At 46.1% G+C, this 17,665-nt stretch overlaps 1 protein-coding gene and 1 long non-coding RNA gene across 3 annotated transcripts in view; one reads left to right on the top strand and one right to left on the bottom strand.

Annotated features, from left to right (window-relative positions):
* Nucleotides 1-14,983: 14,983 nt before the first annotated feature.
* On the bottom strand, nt 14,984-16,013 carry LOC123344175. The gene is made up of 2 exons (XR_006572477.1): nt 15,907-16,013; nt 14,984-15,324 (listed from the first exon to the last, which is right to left on the bottom strand). It is a non-coding gene; the product is annotated as an uncharacterized LOC123344175 (long non-coding RNA).
* SORD (sorbitol dehydrogenase) overlaps nt 15,703-17,665 on the top strand; it is a 41,396-nt gene continuing 39,433 nt past the window's right edge. Inside the window, exon 1 of one of the 2 annotated variants that reach the window (XM_044980061.1) lies at nt 15,703-16,041. Coding sequence is in view for 1 of the 2 variants with exons in the window: in XM_044980058.1 (XP_044835993.1) it covers nt 15,979-16,041 (63 nt within the window). In the remaining variant the exon portion in view is untranslated. The remainder of the gene's footprint in view (nt 16,042-17,665) is intronic. The other variant, XM_044980058.1, reaches the window with a different exon arrangement.

Below are 17,665 nucleotides of genomic sequence, written 5' to 3'. Positions count from 1 at the left end.
GAGAGAGGAGGGGCAACTCTGCTGCATAGCCACCTTTCCCCTCTGCGCAACCTCCCCATCCCATTATTGTTCAGTGGAAGGCAGCACATGCCCTCAGATTCTTTTAAAAACTGAGGGATTGATTGGAGCTCAAATCCAAGTCCAATAAATAAAGAAGTAAATAAGAGCTGCTGCTGGGAGTGGTCTCCAATTCAATAGAAAACATGGAATTGCTTTGGTATTACTCACAAGCCTGTGATGCAGTAACATCAAGTAAATCTCTCTTAAGGAAGTTTAAAATTATTTATTCTAGTCCATCATTATTCCAAGGAAGAATATCTTACAGGCCTATCAGATTGTGATATTAAGTCATCCAAAGTGTGAAGCCTTTAAAAATGTACAGTCACAAATAAGGAAGTGAGACTCTAGGCCAATGGTGAAATCTTGGATTCTGAGTAACACATCACTTCAATGATTCTTGTTCAGAATTTGTTTGCATGACCTTTAATTTCTCCAATGACCGAGTTCTTCTGAATTCAAGGCCAGATTTTAAAATCTTGATAGCTGCTGTATTTACATATGCAAAACCCAGGAATACACACATAATATTTTCAAACCAGGTACAAACATGAGTGGGCACATCTGTTCAGCTTGTCCTGCGCTGTTCAAAAATGGTAGACTGGGGTTGGAGCAATCAATGTGTTTCATGTGCGATTTAACTGGAAAATGTGGGTCGGGAAGAGTGGAGCAGCCAACTGCTGATGAACGAAAACCTTGATTCAGAGCAGTTAGAGTCCAAAGCAGGACATAGCTAACAGTGAAAAGGGAAGCCAGAGTCTAAGTCTCAGGCTGTCTGGAGTAGCTCACAACCATGAGTGCCTACCTGTCAAAAACAGGGCAGACACCCCAAACTGGTGGTGTGTTCTATAATTAGATTTCACCAACCCAGTAACAAATGTGAACTCCTGGGTCACTGTAACAGTCTTACCATGGAGTCAGACAGTTCCCTTAGACTCTCCAGTCTATCTTGTCACCCAGGCAAACTGGACTTAGTGATAAATGGTCACTTACACCAAAAATCACACCATAGTCAGATTGCTTCCAGTCCCAAGAGACCAGTCACTTATCCCAGATCTTACACCAAAGACAATGCCTGTAGCCAATCCTGTAATAAGCAACCTAAAACTAGAAAAAAGAAATAAGAGAGTCATTTACAGGTTAAAGCAAGCAAACATACACACACAAATGAGTTGCAATCTAAATCCTAAGAGTGACAGAGTTGTAGTGAGCTGTTGATTCAAAGTGTCTTTCAGGGCAGACCCAGGAGACAGCCCCCAGGGGATCTCTGGCTTCAGTTTAGAGTCTCTGGCCCTTCAGAGTTCAAACAGCCAAAAAGATGCAACTTACAAGCATTTCATAGAGTCTAAACACGAAATACTTTTAATAAGACTAATACTTATTTTGAGCAACACTTACAGACTGGTGACCTCCTCTGGTCTCCGGCTATGAGTTTGTCAGTTCTTAGCTAACACCTACAGCCTGGGCAAGAGCTGGCATCTGTCCTGCCAGTGTAACACTAAAACCTGGTCTACACTAGAAAATTGGGGTGCTTTAACAATGTCGGTCAGAGGTATGAAAAATCCACACACCTGAGCCATGTAGTTAAGCAACCTAAGTCCCCGTGTAGAAAGCACTAGATCAGGCCTGCACAACATGCGGCCCGGGCCGCATGTGGCCCGTGTGGGCTCACTGTGCGGCCTGCGGGGGGTGAGTAGGCAAGCAGCGGGTGAGGGAGGGGGGCTGAGGAGACGAGCGGGCGGGCAGTGGCAGAGGGTGATTAGGTGGGCAGGCAGTGCTGGTGGGGCAGGTGAGCTGGCAGCAGAGGGGCGGGGGGCTGAGGAAACAAGCAGGCGGGCAGTGACAGGGGGGTGAGTAGGCGAGCCGGGGGGGTGAGGAGGCGAGCCGGGGGGCTGAGGAGGCGAGCGGGCAGGCAGTGTCGGGGGGGCAGGTGAGCAGTGGCGGGGGAGGAGGTGGCTGAGGAGGCGAGCAGGCGGGCAGTGGCAGAGGGTGAGTAGGCAAGCTGGGGGGGGAGGGCTGAGGAGGCAACTGGGCGGGCAGTGGGGGGGGGGCAGGTGAGCCGGCGGCTGAGGAGGTGAGCGGGTGGGCAATGGCCGGGGGGCGGGTGAGTTGGCGGCGGGAGAGGGGAGCTGAGGAGGCGAGTGAGGAGTCAGTGGCTGACCTGTTCTACTGATCTGGTCTGGCTCCCATCCCCTCTCCAAGGGTTGCAGCTGCCTAGAGGTGCTGCCTTCCACACCTTCCTCATTCACACTTCATTCATTCAACAGGGCAATTGATTACAATGTGCGGGGAAGATCTTATTCTACTTCTAGCAAAAAGACAGTTTTCTTTTAGCTTAATTATACTACCTTAGAGGCCTGCTATAACATATTACCAAGGTTCAATACCACTGTTTTGGCGGGGCGGCACTAGGGAAGGAAGGTTTGTTTCCGCGGGGCGGGTGGTGCTGGGGGAGTGTTTCGGCAGCGCTGGGGGAGTTGTTTTCACGAGGCGGGCAGCGCTGGGGGGGTGTTGTGTTTCAGGGGGGCTGGGTGGTGCTGGGGGGGGGTTCTGTGGCACTGGGGGTGAGGGTTCGGTGGGGCCGAGGGGGTTCAGCCCTCAGCTGTTTTCTTTGGAGTAATATGGCCCTCGCTACTTTACAAGTTGTGCAGGCCTGCACTAGATGGTTCTTCTATCAACCTAGCTACCGCCTCCAAGGGAGGTACATTACCTACATTGACAGGAGAACCCCTCCTATCAGTGTAGGTAGTGTCTACATTGAAGAGCTACAGCAGCGCAGCTGTGCAGCTGTAGCATGTTAAGTGTAGACAAGTCCACGTCGTGCCCTGTTCACTAGGGGCTTGGCTACACTGGAGAGTTGCAGCGCTGGTGGTGGGTTTACAGCACTGCAACTTAGTAACTGTCCACACCTGCAAGGCACATCCAGCGCTGCATTTCCCTGGCTGCAGCGCTGGCCATACACCTGATCTGCCTCAGGTATAACAAGTGCAGCGCTGGTGATGCAGCGCTGGGGAGCAAGTGTAAACAGTGATTAATCTTACTACGCTGTAACTGACCTCCGGAACCTTCCCAAAATGCTTTAAGTACCAGATAACATTCTTTGTTTTGTTGTGAACTCTGGGCTCCTGGAGCTGCTTTCCAGGCTCCCGGAGCTGCTTATCTAAAAAACAAACACAGCTCCTGTTTGCTGGAGCAGAGGCAGGCAGGAGAATTCCTTTGGAATGTGCACAGCTAGTGTTTGCTAGTGTTTGCTTGAGGAGAGAGATAATTTGCTTGAGGAGAGAAGCGGGGAGAGGAGGGGTCCGTTTTGAAACAGCTGCTTATGTGGTCTGAAAGCTATTTGCATTTAGTGAATAAGAGAGGGGTGGGGGAAGGGGTGGAAAGTTTTAAAATGATTGAAGGTTCGTGTTGTGTATCTTCCAGTCCTTAGAACTTGCAAGGCAGGGAGCTGACACACAGTGTCGGCTCCAAAAATCCACTCTCTCTGTCTCCCCCACGCTCCCTGTCACACTCCACCCCACCCCCCTCTTTTGAAAAGCACGTTGCAGCCACTTGAATGCTGGGATAGCTGCCCATAATGCACCACTCCCAGCAGCGCTGCAAATGCTGCAAATGTGGCCACACTGCAGCGATGGTAGCTGTCAGTGTGGCCACACACCAGCGCTTTCCCTACACAGCTGTACGAACACAGCTGTAACTCCCAGTGCTGCACATCTGCAAGTGTAGCCAAGCCCTCAGATATGGAGGCACATGTCTCTCATCTCCCTGTAAGGGCTATGCTGTTATAAATGTTGGATACCTTTATATTCTTGTGAGCTCAGTTCTTACTAAGAAACACTTTATGCATCAGTGTGCACACAACCAGAGGGAAAGGGCTCGGTAAAACAACAGAAATCAGCGAGCAGCAAAGAAGCTGCTGTATTATAGGTCCTACTTATAAAAATAAAGGTTGATCATTATTAGGTGCTTGAGCTGGTGTCCTGTTGGTGGAATCACCAAGAAGGGGCCTCAGCTTTAGAACCCATCTCCACCCTAGTCCAAAATAGTCTAACTCTGGTTACCTGTGGGAGGCATGTCTACATTGCAGAGTAAAGCACAGAGGGACCATGGTGCAGGGAGAGGGCTCCCTTGTGCATGTGTCCTGATCCTGATACTGGAAGGTTGGGGCAATCTGATCACAAACCTCCAGGAATGGCTGCTTCTTCATAAGAATGTTCTGGAGCCACTGCTCGTCATCCCAGGTCTGCATAACAATGTGGTCCCACAAGTCTGTGCTTGTGTCCCTGCTACAGAAGCACCAGTCTGCATATGGGGAATGTTTGGTTATGGCAACAGGAATGAGCAGCATCAGCAACTGCCATGTCAGTACCACCCCCACTCTGCAAGAGGTACCTTCAGTAGTCAAATACTGCTGCTGAAACATCCACCAGGTTTTCATAGATGCCTGATTCATGAAACAGGACTGACAGCGTGAGCTGGGGAAGTTCTTCCACTAGATCAGGATCCATGTTGATGATTCTGGCTGCTGGGAGCGTGCAGACCCTAAAATGCCTCACATGGATATGCGTTATGCTGATAAAACTACACAGGATCTTTTCAGGGGACAAGGCAATGTGCCACATTTATTATGAGAACACAATTTGATTTATAACCAATAGCTAGTACCTACACACACATCAAATGTTCTGCAGCTGCTGGATAGTTACCAGTCCTGAATGTAGCTTGAGTCCATAGCTTGGATTCGCAGCTTGGGTTCGCACATTTAACAGCCACCTTGTGCCTGCTCAGACAATAGTTACATCTTGCCTTGCTGCTGTCCAGGTGCCCGGTGCAGGCTTCATTAGACAGGGAAGCAATGGATAGGCCTGGTCCCCAAGAATCACAATTTGCATTGCAACCCTGTCAACGTGGATGTGCTGGTTTGGTGAAAATATTCCTGCATGCATCTTTTGAAAAAGTTCTGGGTTCCTAAAAATGCAAACCTCACGCATGATGCCAGACTAGCCAACATTAATACCAGTGAAATGTCCCCAGTGATCCACCAATACTTGCATAACTATGGAGAAGCATCCTTTTCTGTTATTTACTTAGAAGCATGATGGGAATGGGGCAGACTCATAATATGCATCTCCCCTATTGCCTGAGCACAGCTCAGCGTTCCACTGTGGTCAGCACCTCCGTGAATGCCACAAGCAATCTCGTGTTGTAGCTACCACGTGTGGTGAGATCAATGTCACACTACTCTTCTCTTTGTAGTTTAAGGACATGACGTGTTGGTCAGAGCAAGCAGCAGTATGGTCACCAGTTTGGAATCCATTCCTGCAGATCGAAGAGGCAGTGTGCCTCTTCCACAAACCGTTGAAAGATGGCACCAAATGCAGACAAAAGCACAGGGATTTCTGGGATGTGAAGCAATGCATCATGGGGCATTGGGACAGGACCAAGGATGCCCCAGGATGCACCACGATCCCCTCCACCTTCCCACAGCTCTTAGCAGCAAAAGAGGAAGAGGTGCTCTGTGGGATAGCTGCCCAGAGTGCACCGCTCCGAATATCGCTGCAAGTGCCTCAAGTGTGAACATGCTGTTGCACAAGCAGCTGTCAGTGTGAACACACAACAGCAGTTTTTCTTCTGCGCTCTCTGAGCGGCTCTGTAACTTTGCCAGTGTAGACGTGCCCTAATACTGGGGCAAGAACATTTTCTGATTGCTGAGAGGCAGAGCTCACTCTCTCCCTCCTTTATAACTGGAATTGTCTCCTTACATTTTTATGAATTAGCACATTCTGGTAACGATGCTGCACTTAAGGTGAAAGACCCATTTCAGTGTGAACACCATTTTTCTTGTAAATCAGTTTCACAGACGCTCCTTTGGAGCTGAAATTTCTCATGCTTGGGGAAAACTTTGGGTTACTTTGAAAATGTTAACTTTTTTTTAATGTGGGAAAGGAACATTTTGAATTTTTGAAGAACTATTCAGTCTATTTGCACTGGGCTAACTTCAAATTTTTCTCAGGAACACAGGAATTGCCAGACTGGGTCAGACCCATGGTCCATCTAGTCCAGTATCCTCCATCTGACATTAGCCAGAGGAAGATGTAAGAACTCTCTAGTAGGAAGTGATGGAATAACCTTCCCCCAAGGAAAGTTTCTTCCTGCTCCCATTAATTAGTGATTAGCTTATGCCCGGAAACAGAAAGATTCCTTTTAAGAGTTCCTTTTAAAACTCTTGCTTTGTTTGTTTTGTTTTTTGCTTGTTAATTTAATACGTTAGGAATATTTACTCAGCCATATTTGAAAACGTCTGGTTACCCCTTGAGCATAACACTGAAAACTGCCAAGTTCCTACTAAATCAGCACCTTTTGCCAGGCTGGTAAACAATCCAGACTTCTACTGAAAAGGCCAAATTGTGCACCTGATACACTACTGGGGCTCAGAGAAGCCTTTAGCACAAAATACTTAAGATATCGGTATACAAAGATCTACACCTACCAGATAGCAACTGATGGGCTGAATCCTGTAAATCCTTACTCAGGGGAGCAAGCCTGAAGTTCAAATCCTTAGAAGGAAAGTCCTGTGAATAAAACAGTGTGTGCTCATGTAATTAAAGACCGTACCATAATGCACACATACAAGGGGGCTGAAGTAAGGGTGCAGGTACGACTTTAATTCTGGCATTCACTAACTTGTGAGTGCCTGACCTTGCAATTTTAGTAACATTCTTTTAATGTGGTTTTGAATATGTATTTTCCTATGTATTTTTTAAAAGAAAAATCAATTTTGATATGCTCACCTGTAACACTTTCCCTTCCCAGGAGTAGCAGGATGAACTCTGATCCTAGAGCACGGCACCACAAACCTCTACTATTAGAGTTAAAGGATTTAGCATAACAATTTTTATCACTAGACTGTTATCCTCTGTAGAGCAGTCACATTGACACTGGGCTGCAACGCTACACAGGTATAGCCCTGTTTTACAGACAACATAGCCATGTACTTAGATTTGGCAGACGTTTCCTCAGAAACAGTAGGGCTGGGTGGCTGACAGCTTGGGCTGCCATATTAGAAGCTGAGGCTCTGTGTCCAGCTTGTGTAATTGCTCTATGGGGTATGAACACTTGCTCAATGATAAGGGTGATATTAAGACCAATTAGTAGGAGTGAAACTTGAATGTGTGATCTTCTGAGATGGAAGATCTATTTTGTCTCTGTGTTGCATACTAACGAGGTGCATGCACAAGGCTAATAAATATTTGCTCAGGGAGCAAGCAAACTGTAGTGAGCACAATGCAAATGAGAAATGGTGTGGTTCATAACTCAGCCAAATCTACAGGAATTTACATGGGACCTGTAAACCACACCTCTCTGATCTAAGCACTATCCCACCCTAGCAAATGACAGAGTCCTGCTTTAAATCATGGAGGTTCTAGAGATCTTCAAATAAAGGCCTGAAGTATTTTTACAAAGAAAAGTGTTACGCAACCTAAATATAGGGGTTACTGCTGCTCCCCCACAGCCCTCCCTCAGGGACCCTCAGCTCCCCTCCACTCACCCAGTGCTACCCATGGCCCCCCTCTCCCAGGGACCCTCAGCTCCCCTCAACTCACCAGTGCTAGCTATATGCTTTTCCTCCCTCAGGACCCCTCACCCTCCTGCTCCCCTGGCAGCGAGCAGGATAGTGAGCGTTCCAGGGGGTGAATACTTGCTTTCTTGCTAAACTAAATCTTTTAACCTCAATTCCTCTCAATGCAGAACCCTGACATTACCCCCTGCACACAGCTTTCAACTGATGTTGAGAATGAATGGAGCTGCTTACAAGGTTGGAAATTCCCTTCGCGTACAACTATGTATTGTGTAAGTAGGTTGAGAATAGGCCCCTAAATTGCTAGCTATTGTTGCCGTTGTTGAGCTGGAACTGAGTGTTGCTTAAATGCAAGAAATTATTCTACTTCAGTCTTCCAACTCTGGTCACATGCCTCTTGACAACTGTAAAGCATGATTTGTGCAAAGTTTGAGGAAGGTTTAATAAAACCTGCAAGAATATAATAGATTGGTCAGTCTTTTATTTTCTCCACTAAGGCCTGGTCTACACTAGGCGTTTAAATCGGTTTTAGGAGCGTAAAACTGATTTAACGCCAAAACCGTCCACACTAGGAGGCACCTTATATCGATTTTAATGGCTCTTTAAACCGGTTTCTGTACTCCTCCCTAACGAGAGGAGTAACGCTAGTATCGGTATTAACATATCGGATTAGGGTTAGTGTGGACGCTGATCGACGATATTGGCCTCCGGGAGCTATCCCACAGTGCACCAGTGACCGCTCTGGACCGCAATCTGAACTCGGATGCAGTGGTCAGGTAAACAGGAAAAGCCCCGCGAACTTTTGAATATTTCCTGTTTGCCCAGCGTGGAGCTCCGATCAGCACGGGTGGCGATGCAGTCCGAAATCAAAATAAAAAAAAGAGCTCCCGCATGGACCATGCGGATGTGATCGCTGTAAGGGCAGGCAAATCCGTTCTATCCGTTCTATCAGCGCTCCGTTACAGAAGATGAAATTCAGAATCCTTTTTTAAAAATCTCCAGACAGACGCCATAGCAGGGACTCAGCGCACTGCAGCGTGACAAGCGTAACGGAAAGCCAAAGAATCAAATGGATGCGCATGGACTGGAGGACTGAAGCTATCCCACAGTTCCTGCAGCCTCCTAAAATTATTTGCATTCTTGGCTGAGCTCCAAATGCTTCTAGGGTCAAACACAGTGCCCGCGGGTCAGGGCATAGCTTGGCAATCTACTCACCCACCCCCACCCACCCCCAGAAGCGAAAGGTAAAACTATCCTCTGACTCTTTTACATGTCACCCTATCTTTACTGAATGCTGCAGATAGACGCGATAGTGCAGCACTCAACACCAACATCCTTGCTCCCCCCCCCACCATGGGCGGCTGATGGTACAAAAGGATGGAAATCCATCTTCATCATCAGCATAAGCTGATCGTACAAAATGATGGAAATCCATCCTCATCATCAGCCTCAGCTGATGGTACAAAAGGACTGGTAACCGTCCTCGTCATCAGCCTATTGGCCCTAATTTTTTCTGGTGGATGGATGGTGCAATATGGCTGGTAACCATCCTCATCATAGCAACAGGGGGCTGAGCTCCATCAGCCCCCACCCTTCATGTGTAAAGAAAAGATTCAGTTGCCCCTGGACTAGCAGTGGGATGCTGGGCTTCTCTCCTACACACTGCTTAATGTCCTGTCTGGACTATCATAGCAGCTGGAGGCTGCCTTCCACTCATTTCTCACTAACAAGTCAGTGTGTCTTATTCCTGCATTCTTTATTAATTCATCACACAAGTGGGGGGACAATGCTACGGTAGCCAAGAAAGGCTGGGGGAAGAACGGAATCAACAGGTGGGGTTGTTACAGGAGCACCCCCTGTGAATAGCATACAGATAATAATTTCTGCAGGCTCTGACACAGAGCAGGTGGTTCTCTAGCACACTTGCCTATATTAGGCAGCACTGATTCTATTTTTAGATACCAAAAAGGAGGGATTGACTCAGGGAGTCATTCCCAATTTTTGCTTTTGCGCCCCTGGCTGATCGGCCAGGGGCACTTATGACAGCAGCCAATGGTACAAAACGATGGAAGGTGCAATATGGCTAGTAACCACTCTTGGCTTTTGCGCCCCTGGCTGATTGACCAGGGGCACTAGCAGCAAATGGTACAAAAGGACTGGTAGCCATGATCATCCTCAGTTCCAATTTATGGAAGGGTTTGGATGGTGCAATATGGCTAGTAACCATCTCTGCTGTCATGCAAAAGCAAAAGCATGCTTCTGTGTAGCGCTGCTGAATCGCCTCTGTGAGCGGCATCTAGTACACATACGGTGAGAGTCACAAACGGCAAAAAAAGCTCCATGATTGCCATGCTATGGCATCTGCCAGGGCAATCCAGGGGAAAAAGGCGCGAAATGCTTGTCTGCCGTTGCTTTCCCAGACGAAGGAGTGACTGACGACATTTACCCAGAACCACCCGCGACAATGATTTTTGCCCCATCAGGCACTGGGATCTCAACCCGGAAGTTCCAAGGGGCGGGGGAGGCTGCGGGAACTATGGGATAGCTAGGGAATAGCTACCCACAGTGCAACGCTCCAGAAATCGACGCTAGCCACGGACCATGGACGCACACCACCGATTTAATGTGCTTAGTATGGCCGCGCTCCACCCGATTTTATAAATTCTGTTTTACAAAACCGGTTTATGCAAATTCGGAATAATCCCGTAGTGTAGACGTACCCTAAGTGTAGTTTAGTTTACAGTGGTTCTCAACCAGTGGTACCAGGAGTACACAGAGGTCTTTCAACTCATCTAGATTTTTGCCTAGTTTTACAACTGGCTACTGTGACGAAGTGGGAATGTTCTTAACGTTTTCTCTGAGTGCTGCGTGGGTGCCTCTGTTTCCCCTATGAATTTCTTAGGTATCTAGATGGGGGGAACAGGGTGTTGTTGCAGACCCTAAGAGGGCCCCTGTGATACTGTCTACACAGAGAATGTCTGACACTCTGTCTCCTGGCAACTAATGGCCGGGCCCCTCCTCTACAAAGGTGCCAACTGAAGGTGTTGGAGAACAAAGAGATCAGGTGACCTCCTGGCCCGGGAAAGGGACAAAGGCAGAGGAGGGGCTGGAAAGTGTCAGTTTGGAGCTGGCTGGGAAAATGGAGGGGAGGCCTGACAGACCTCCTGGTCTCCCCTGGCTCCCCAAGATGGATCTGACTGAGCGGGTCCTGTTGTCTGTACCTGCAAGACCTGTCTTGGACTGTGTTCCTGTCATCTAAATAAACCTTCTGTTTTACTGCTGGATGAGAGTCATAGTGAATTGCAGGAAGCCAGGGGTGCAGGGCCTTGTCTCCCCCAACTCCATGACAGCTACATAACAAGCACTAGCAAAGTCGGTACAAACTAAAATTTCATACAATGACTTGTTTATACTGTTCTATATACTATACACCAGGGGTATGCAACCTACAGCACGCGTGCCAAAGGCAACATGTGAGCTGATTTTCAGTGGCACTCACACTGCCCGTGTCCTGGCCACCAATCCGGGGGGGGGGGGGCTCTGCATTTTAATTTAATTTTAAAGGAAATTTCTTAAACATTTTAAAAACCTTATTTACTTTGCATACAATAATAGTTTAGTTATATATTATAAACTTATAGAAAGAGACCTTCTAAAAACGTTAACATGTATTACTGGCACGTGAAACCTTAAATTAGAGTGACTAAATGAAGACTCGGCACACCGCTTCTGAAAGGTTGCTGACCCCTGCTATACACTGAAATGTAAGTACAATATTTATATTCCAATTGATTTATAATTATATGGTAAAAATGAGAAAGTGAGCAATTTTTCAGTAATAGTGGGGCTATGACATTTTTTATTTTTGTCTGATTTTGTAAGCAAGTAGTTTTTAAGTGAGGTGAAACTTGGGGTACACAAGACAAATTAGACTCCTGAAAGGGGTACAGTAGTCTGGAAAGGTTGAGAACCACACGTTTATATGAATAAATTGGGACCATTTTCACCATAAGCAGGACTGGATATTTTAAGAAATCCTATAAAAGAAAAAATATCAACTCTCCCTGCTTCTAAACCAAAAAATGTACAGCTGTTCATATATATTGATGAAGGACAAAAGAATAGAAAAGATGACTGGAGGCGCAATCAATACAAATGGATCCACAAAGGGAAACATCTTCTGCCAAGTGTAGGGATCCTCTGGTAAAGAAGACATATTTTTGAAGACTGATCAATACAGATGAAGTTATGTTTCACAGGTACGGATATGAAATTCTTGATGGAAGCATTGAAACACAAAGTATGTGTGCCCCATGAGTATAAGAGGAAATATTCCTTGAGATATGCTTGTACAATGCCTCTGAACTGTTCAAAGATACAGAATAGAAACATGCCTGTCTAAAATTTACCAGTGACAAACACCACAAGCTAATGCTTCATCTACCCATATGACAGTGATGCTGCCCAAAAATACACAACAAAAATCAGTCACAATGATTTACATGCTGTGTATGAGACTTGAGCTTCATGAGAGCCTGAAAGGATGTGTGTGTCAGTACTTGCTGGTCCCTGCAATCTCTGTAACTTTGGCTCTTCCAGAAATTATCAGGCTTTTTGAGGAGGTTGAAGCCAACTACTCTTCTTTCACATGACACAAAATTTCAGATAAGGGACTTTTATGTCTCCCTCTTAACATTTCAACATGCCTTTTTTGAAGAAAATGCAGGAATTCCTATGACCGCACTGATTCATGACAAGCTGACAACACATGTGCATGAGAAGTTCTTTTCATTTCTAGCAAAATGCATATCCCATGTGAGCAGCAGCTCAACGGTAAGAGACAGAGAAGCAGCTATTGTATAAGCTATAGGAAATGCTGAGTTATACACAAGCGATTTGCTGGAATCATATAATAAAATATGAAATTCTGTGTTTAGCTCAGAAAGGAGGGAAAGCTGGCAGGAAAGTTTATGACGAGAGTGTTCTTCAGCTATTAAACTACGAGAATGAAGAGGAATTTGGGGAGATGTTGGAAAAACTAAAGGTAAAATGGTGTGCATCCTTTCTCAGTCATTTTGATCAGAAACTCAGAAAGGTCAGTGTGTCAAAGACTGGCAGATGGCTATTGGAAGATAGGTAAACCAGTGGAATTACAAAAAACAATCAAAGTCTGAATTCTGCACTGAGTAGGCTAACTAAGCTGAAGGAAGTGAACATGGACAAAATGGTGTTGACTTTCTACTTCCCGCATCTCTTACCCAAGCATGCAAACAGTGAAATCCAGATCATATTGAATTCCCAGCTGATTACGTGCCTGTAGACAAGATTGTGTCCTTTATAAATGGGGTAGTGTAACACAGAACATGGGTTTGGATCAAAAGAGATGATCACAAATCAAAGACCATGGAAGATCTAACTGTGTATTTCTACAATCACAGTCCAGCTGCTTCTCAATCAGAGGATTATGCGCAAAGGAGTATGTGGTTAAATTATTCCCAGTTGAAACATGTTCCTGCAATAGTTCTCAAACATGTTGCCACATATCGGCAGCATGAAAGTCCAAAGGTAAAAGTCTAAATGCAAAAAAGGCAGCGTAGGCTGTGAAAAAACTCAGGATGAATGCAAGAAAAAGCAAACCTGGAAGGAAAAAAACATGACAAAAGGATGAACTCCACACATTGGCAGCATCGGATTCCCCTCTGATGAGTGAAATCAGAATTGATGCTGCGAAGAAAAACATCAAAGGGGGGAAATAAGAAAAGGGGATAAGTCGAGGTAAACGTGTTCCCAAGGGGAAAGGTTTGTCTTCCTTTCAACTGGACAAGTTTGATCCCAGAGCACCGCAGTCGTCATGGTCTCCCAAAACAACAAAAAAGCTATATAAATTCTGTGGAAATCCTCAACAGGTTGTCCACCCCTGAGTGTTCATGTACAGAACATTTACAGTAATGCTGAAGACATGAAGTATCTCTAGAACAACTAGCTAGCTGATACTATAATTGAGGGCTTCCTGCTTACTAGTTTCCCCAGAGAATGTCACTGAAACTGATGTTAACAGTTTTCAGCCCATTTATCATTCACTCAGTTAAGTTACCTGAATACACTTCACATGTGCACAAGTTTGGCATAAAACCAGATAGTATGGTGAAGGACCCCCCAAAATGTACACCGTTTTCACTGAATCTCAGTGCTTGTTTTTCTGAAGTGGGAAATTATTCTGTATCCAGATTCCAATCAAGGCCTCTCCACCAACTACATTCACATGCTACGAACACTTATAGAACCACAGATGGCTTCTAAGATCAACTGATCTGTGTGGATCATTCATGTACTGCTTGATGTTCCAGTTTGGATGATTCACTGTGCAAATGAATTTCCATTTTCATAGCAGAATATTTACTGTTTAGCTTATTTTTGCACTTTTATTGTATTTTGTTTCAGAAATGTGTAAATATCTGAATATATTAAATACATTTTAAAAAACTACTATACAGGTGTGCTTTAGATGTGTTTTATCATCAAAGTTACTGGTTCAGGTTTTTGCCCACTGACGGTTTAACAGACGTCAACATAAATGCTGTAAAAAACTCATTATGAATGATCTTATGTGTTTGTTCCACATGTAGACTTACTTACTTAACCCATTTCAACTTGAAAACATACTCTTCTCAAACATGTAACCCAATTTCCAGCTCTCCACTGGCACCTGATAACATCAGTTATCTAAGAAAAAGTAGTTCTTGATAGCATGTGTGGGGTTCTTCATGGTTCTTGTTTAAGCCATTGAGATTTCAATAGTTCTTTATAGCCATTTACCATATTGGCTGGTTCATTGCTAGTTCTGAACAGCAGTTTTTAGGATTGAAAGGGAAAAAAATCTGTTATTAAACTAAATGAAGAAGTAAGCATGTGTCAACAGAAATGTTAAACTTTTGTAGCTCTGAATTTGTGTTAACGATACACTGTTTTAAATAACAGCAACTGTTTGATCTTAACAGGCAACTCCAGGCCTGTGCAATAATGATGTACATGTAATGATGAAGCTCCTTTATCACTTCCTTTTGTAACAAGTAGAAATAGGGCCTTGCTATACGTTTCTTGGTAAATAAAAGGGGAAATGATGTTAAAAATCCATTCTGATTTTAAAAACATTTAGATTGTAACACAGAACCTATAAAATAAGATTCCCTATAAAAACAAAACAAAAACTGATTTGAAATGTTTCCAGCAGTAAAATATTCCATCTCTCTACCGTGGCACACGACAGACCTTTTTTAGTCCCATTTTTTCTTAGACTATATGGAAATACTATATAAAGATATTCCTACTACAGTAATAACAACAGGCTAATAATAATACATAACATTTTACTGCACAGGTGGCACAGTATTAAAAGTTAGTTTGGACTATGTTTTCACAACCATTACATTTTTTCTAACATGTCTTCATATTATATAGGCCAATGCACTATTTTTATTCTCTTCACTTTGGCAATCTGCAGTTCCAGATATTTGTAATCGGTAACACACAGCTGCACTGCTTGGAAGGGGCTGTTACAGCTTACTTCAGGCAGGTTTTTCAGTAGCTGTGTGTAGCTCTCACCTATTTGCATTACATGTATAATTTCCATCATCTGTGCAACTTCAGAACAGATGGTGGGTCCGGCACCTTTCTGGTGTTCAGTGGTTCTGTGAGGGGGAGACGAATGACAGCGTGTGGTTACCCGGTGGCCTTCTTACCAGGCTACTGCCCTGCACCTGGTACCACTGTTTTTCCACCCAGTTTTGGTTATTAAAATGTATTCCCATCCATGTGCCAGAGCACTCAGATTCTTCCTCCACAACGTGGCCTGGGGGGTCACACAGTGGGACAAGGAAGAGAAGCTTGAATAGCTGCCCTCTCCCCACAAGGCCCCAGGCCTGCCCCCCCCCCTTCAAGGCCCTGCGCTGGGGCCCAGCCACCCCCCTTCAAGGTCCTGCGCTGGGACCCAGCCACCCCCAGCCCTTGCGCGGCTCCCTGGGGGCAGGGCCCCTCCCTCGCGCCCCCCAGGCAGTGCTGACCAGCCAGGCTGGCTGCGGTTTGGACTCTGAGACCCGGCCACTCCCCCCCGCCCGGGTCCTGCCAGCCGCCGGCCCTTGGACCCGGCGAAAGTCCCTCTGGCCGCAGACGGGCGCAGCGGCTGCAGCCCAGAAGCAGCACAAAGAGGCCGAGGCGCCGACTGCCGCTCGCCCCCGGCCTCCCCGCCGCGCACCCCGCGGCGGCCTGTGCACCTGCGCGCGAGCAGCGGCAGTTGCTGAGGAGGAAGCGCCGCGAGCGGCCCCGCCCCGCGTGGCTGAGGGAGGATGGCGGAACAACGCGCCGAGAACCTGTCGGTGGTGGTGCATCGCGCCGGGGACCTGCGCCTGGTACGGCCGCCCCGCCCCGCCCTGCACAGCGAGAGGCGGCTGGGGGGAGGGGATCCCAGTCCTCGGGAGGTGTTGGGGGGTCACAGCCCTCAGGGATCAAGGGATTGGGGGGTCACAGCTCTTGGGGATCAGGGGATGGGGGGGTCACAGCTCTTGGGGTGCGGGGGGGCACTCAGGGAGTTTCTGTGAGTTTGCAGCCTGGATCATAGACGTGTCAGGTATCCCCAGTCCATCCTCTCAGGGCCAGGGCAGGGTTATTCCATACAGGGCATTTCTGGTGTTTTTGCCAATCTGGATTTCTGTGTCCCACATGGTGAGGCTCCCAACTCTTACCTATGGAAATGTTTTCACATCTAATACATCTTTCTGGCAAGAAGCTTCTGGTATTTGGCTTAAATTCATCTTTAGTTAATTTCATCCTATTCTTTCTACTTAGACCCCCTGTAACACACTAAATAATTCCTTTCCCTCAAATATCAGTGCACTCTTAACACGTCTCCCCTTCCCCTCTTCCCAGTCATTGCTTAGCTAAGCAGTTAACTCTTTTTATTTTTCCTCCAGCTCCCTAATTGTTTATATTGCTTTCTTCAGGGTTTTTGCATATTACATCTAATAAGGTGTCAGATCATTGATGATGCTGTTTAATAATACTCAGTCTAACCCAGATCTACTCCAACAATGTCCATTGCTGTTAATTGTTGCCTGTTGTTACTGTCCTTCAACCTGTTTTGAATGCACATGACTATTTCTGTCCAGGCCAGTTGGCATTAATTTATGTGGTGACTTCATGTAATACAGTATCACATGACCTACTAGAATTAAATGAAGGAAGGTTTGGAATCTTTCTGGTCTTTGGCAAGGCTGTATTGTACCTCCTCACAATTCAGAGGACTTAGGGCCCTCGCAAGCCAGGAGTGGAATGGAAGCTCCCTTTGCTTCGGAGTTTGGCAGGGAGTGAGGATTGTAGGGCTCAGTGGGTTAGCTGGGGAGACAGGGGTTGGCACTGCTGAAGCTCTATTTGGCAAGGTAGGGGCACTCCCAAAGGAGGGGAAGATATCAGACAAGAGATGGCAGGGAAATGACGCTGGAGAAGTTTCACCACACTAGACTGCAGAGTGACAAACTAGCCTTGCAGTCTTCTCTGTTTTATCCAAATTCTGTGCAGTCCTCAGGATCCAGAAAGTTGCTAGCATGAGCCTCTGCTGGCAAAGCGTGGGCATCCCTGTCATACAGGTTCTGGCAAAGAAGAACATTGCTAACATACTGTTTGTCTGTATTGCATTTGATGGTGTGTGGTGGGGAGGGCTGTGGAAGCCATACAGGTCAGTACATATTCCTGTGCCAGAAGGTGCTGGTGGGAAGCAAGAGAAAAGATAAACAGCATTTCATGGTGTACATTTTAACAGCTCATGTGAACATGGCTAACAGCTAGGAATGACAGAGTGCCAACGCTGACCCAAACTTGCACAGTATCGGCCTGATTTTCATTAGTGCTTCAATCTGGACCCCAGCTTTCTGGCTGCAGTCAGGTAGTTAGAGGTTGTGTGTACAGGTATTTGCATTTGCAGATTTGGAAGATGCCAAATAAGAGGCCACTTCTGAAAATCAAGGCTTGTGTCTTAAT

Source organism: Mauremys mutica, chromosome 11 (assembly GCF_020497125.1).
Source record: "Mauremys mutica isolate MM-2020 ecotype Southern chromosome 11, ASM2049712v1, whole genome shotgun sequence".
NCBI classification, from domain to species: Eukaryota; Metazoa; Chordata; order Testudines; family Geoemydidae; genus Mauremys; species Mauremys mutica.
Note: the sequence above shows the minus strand (reverse complement) of the source record. Positions and strands in the feature narration are given on the sequence as shown.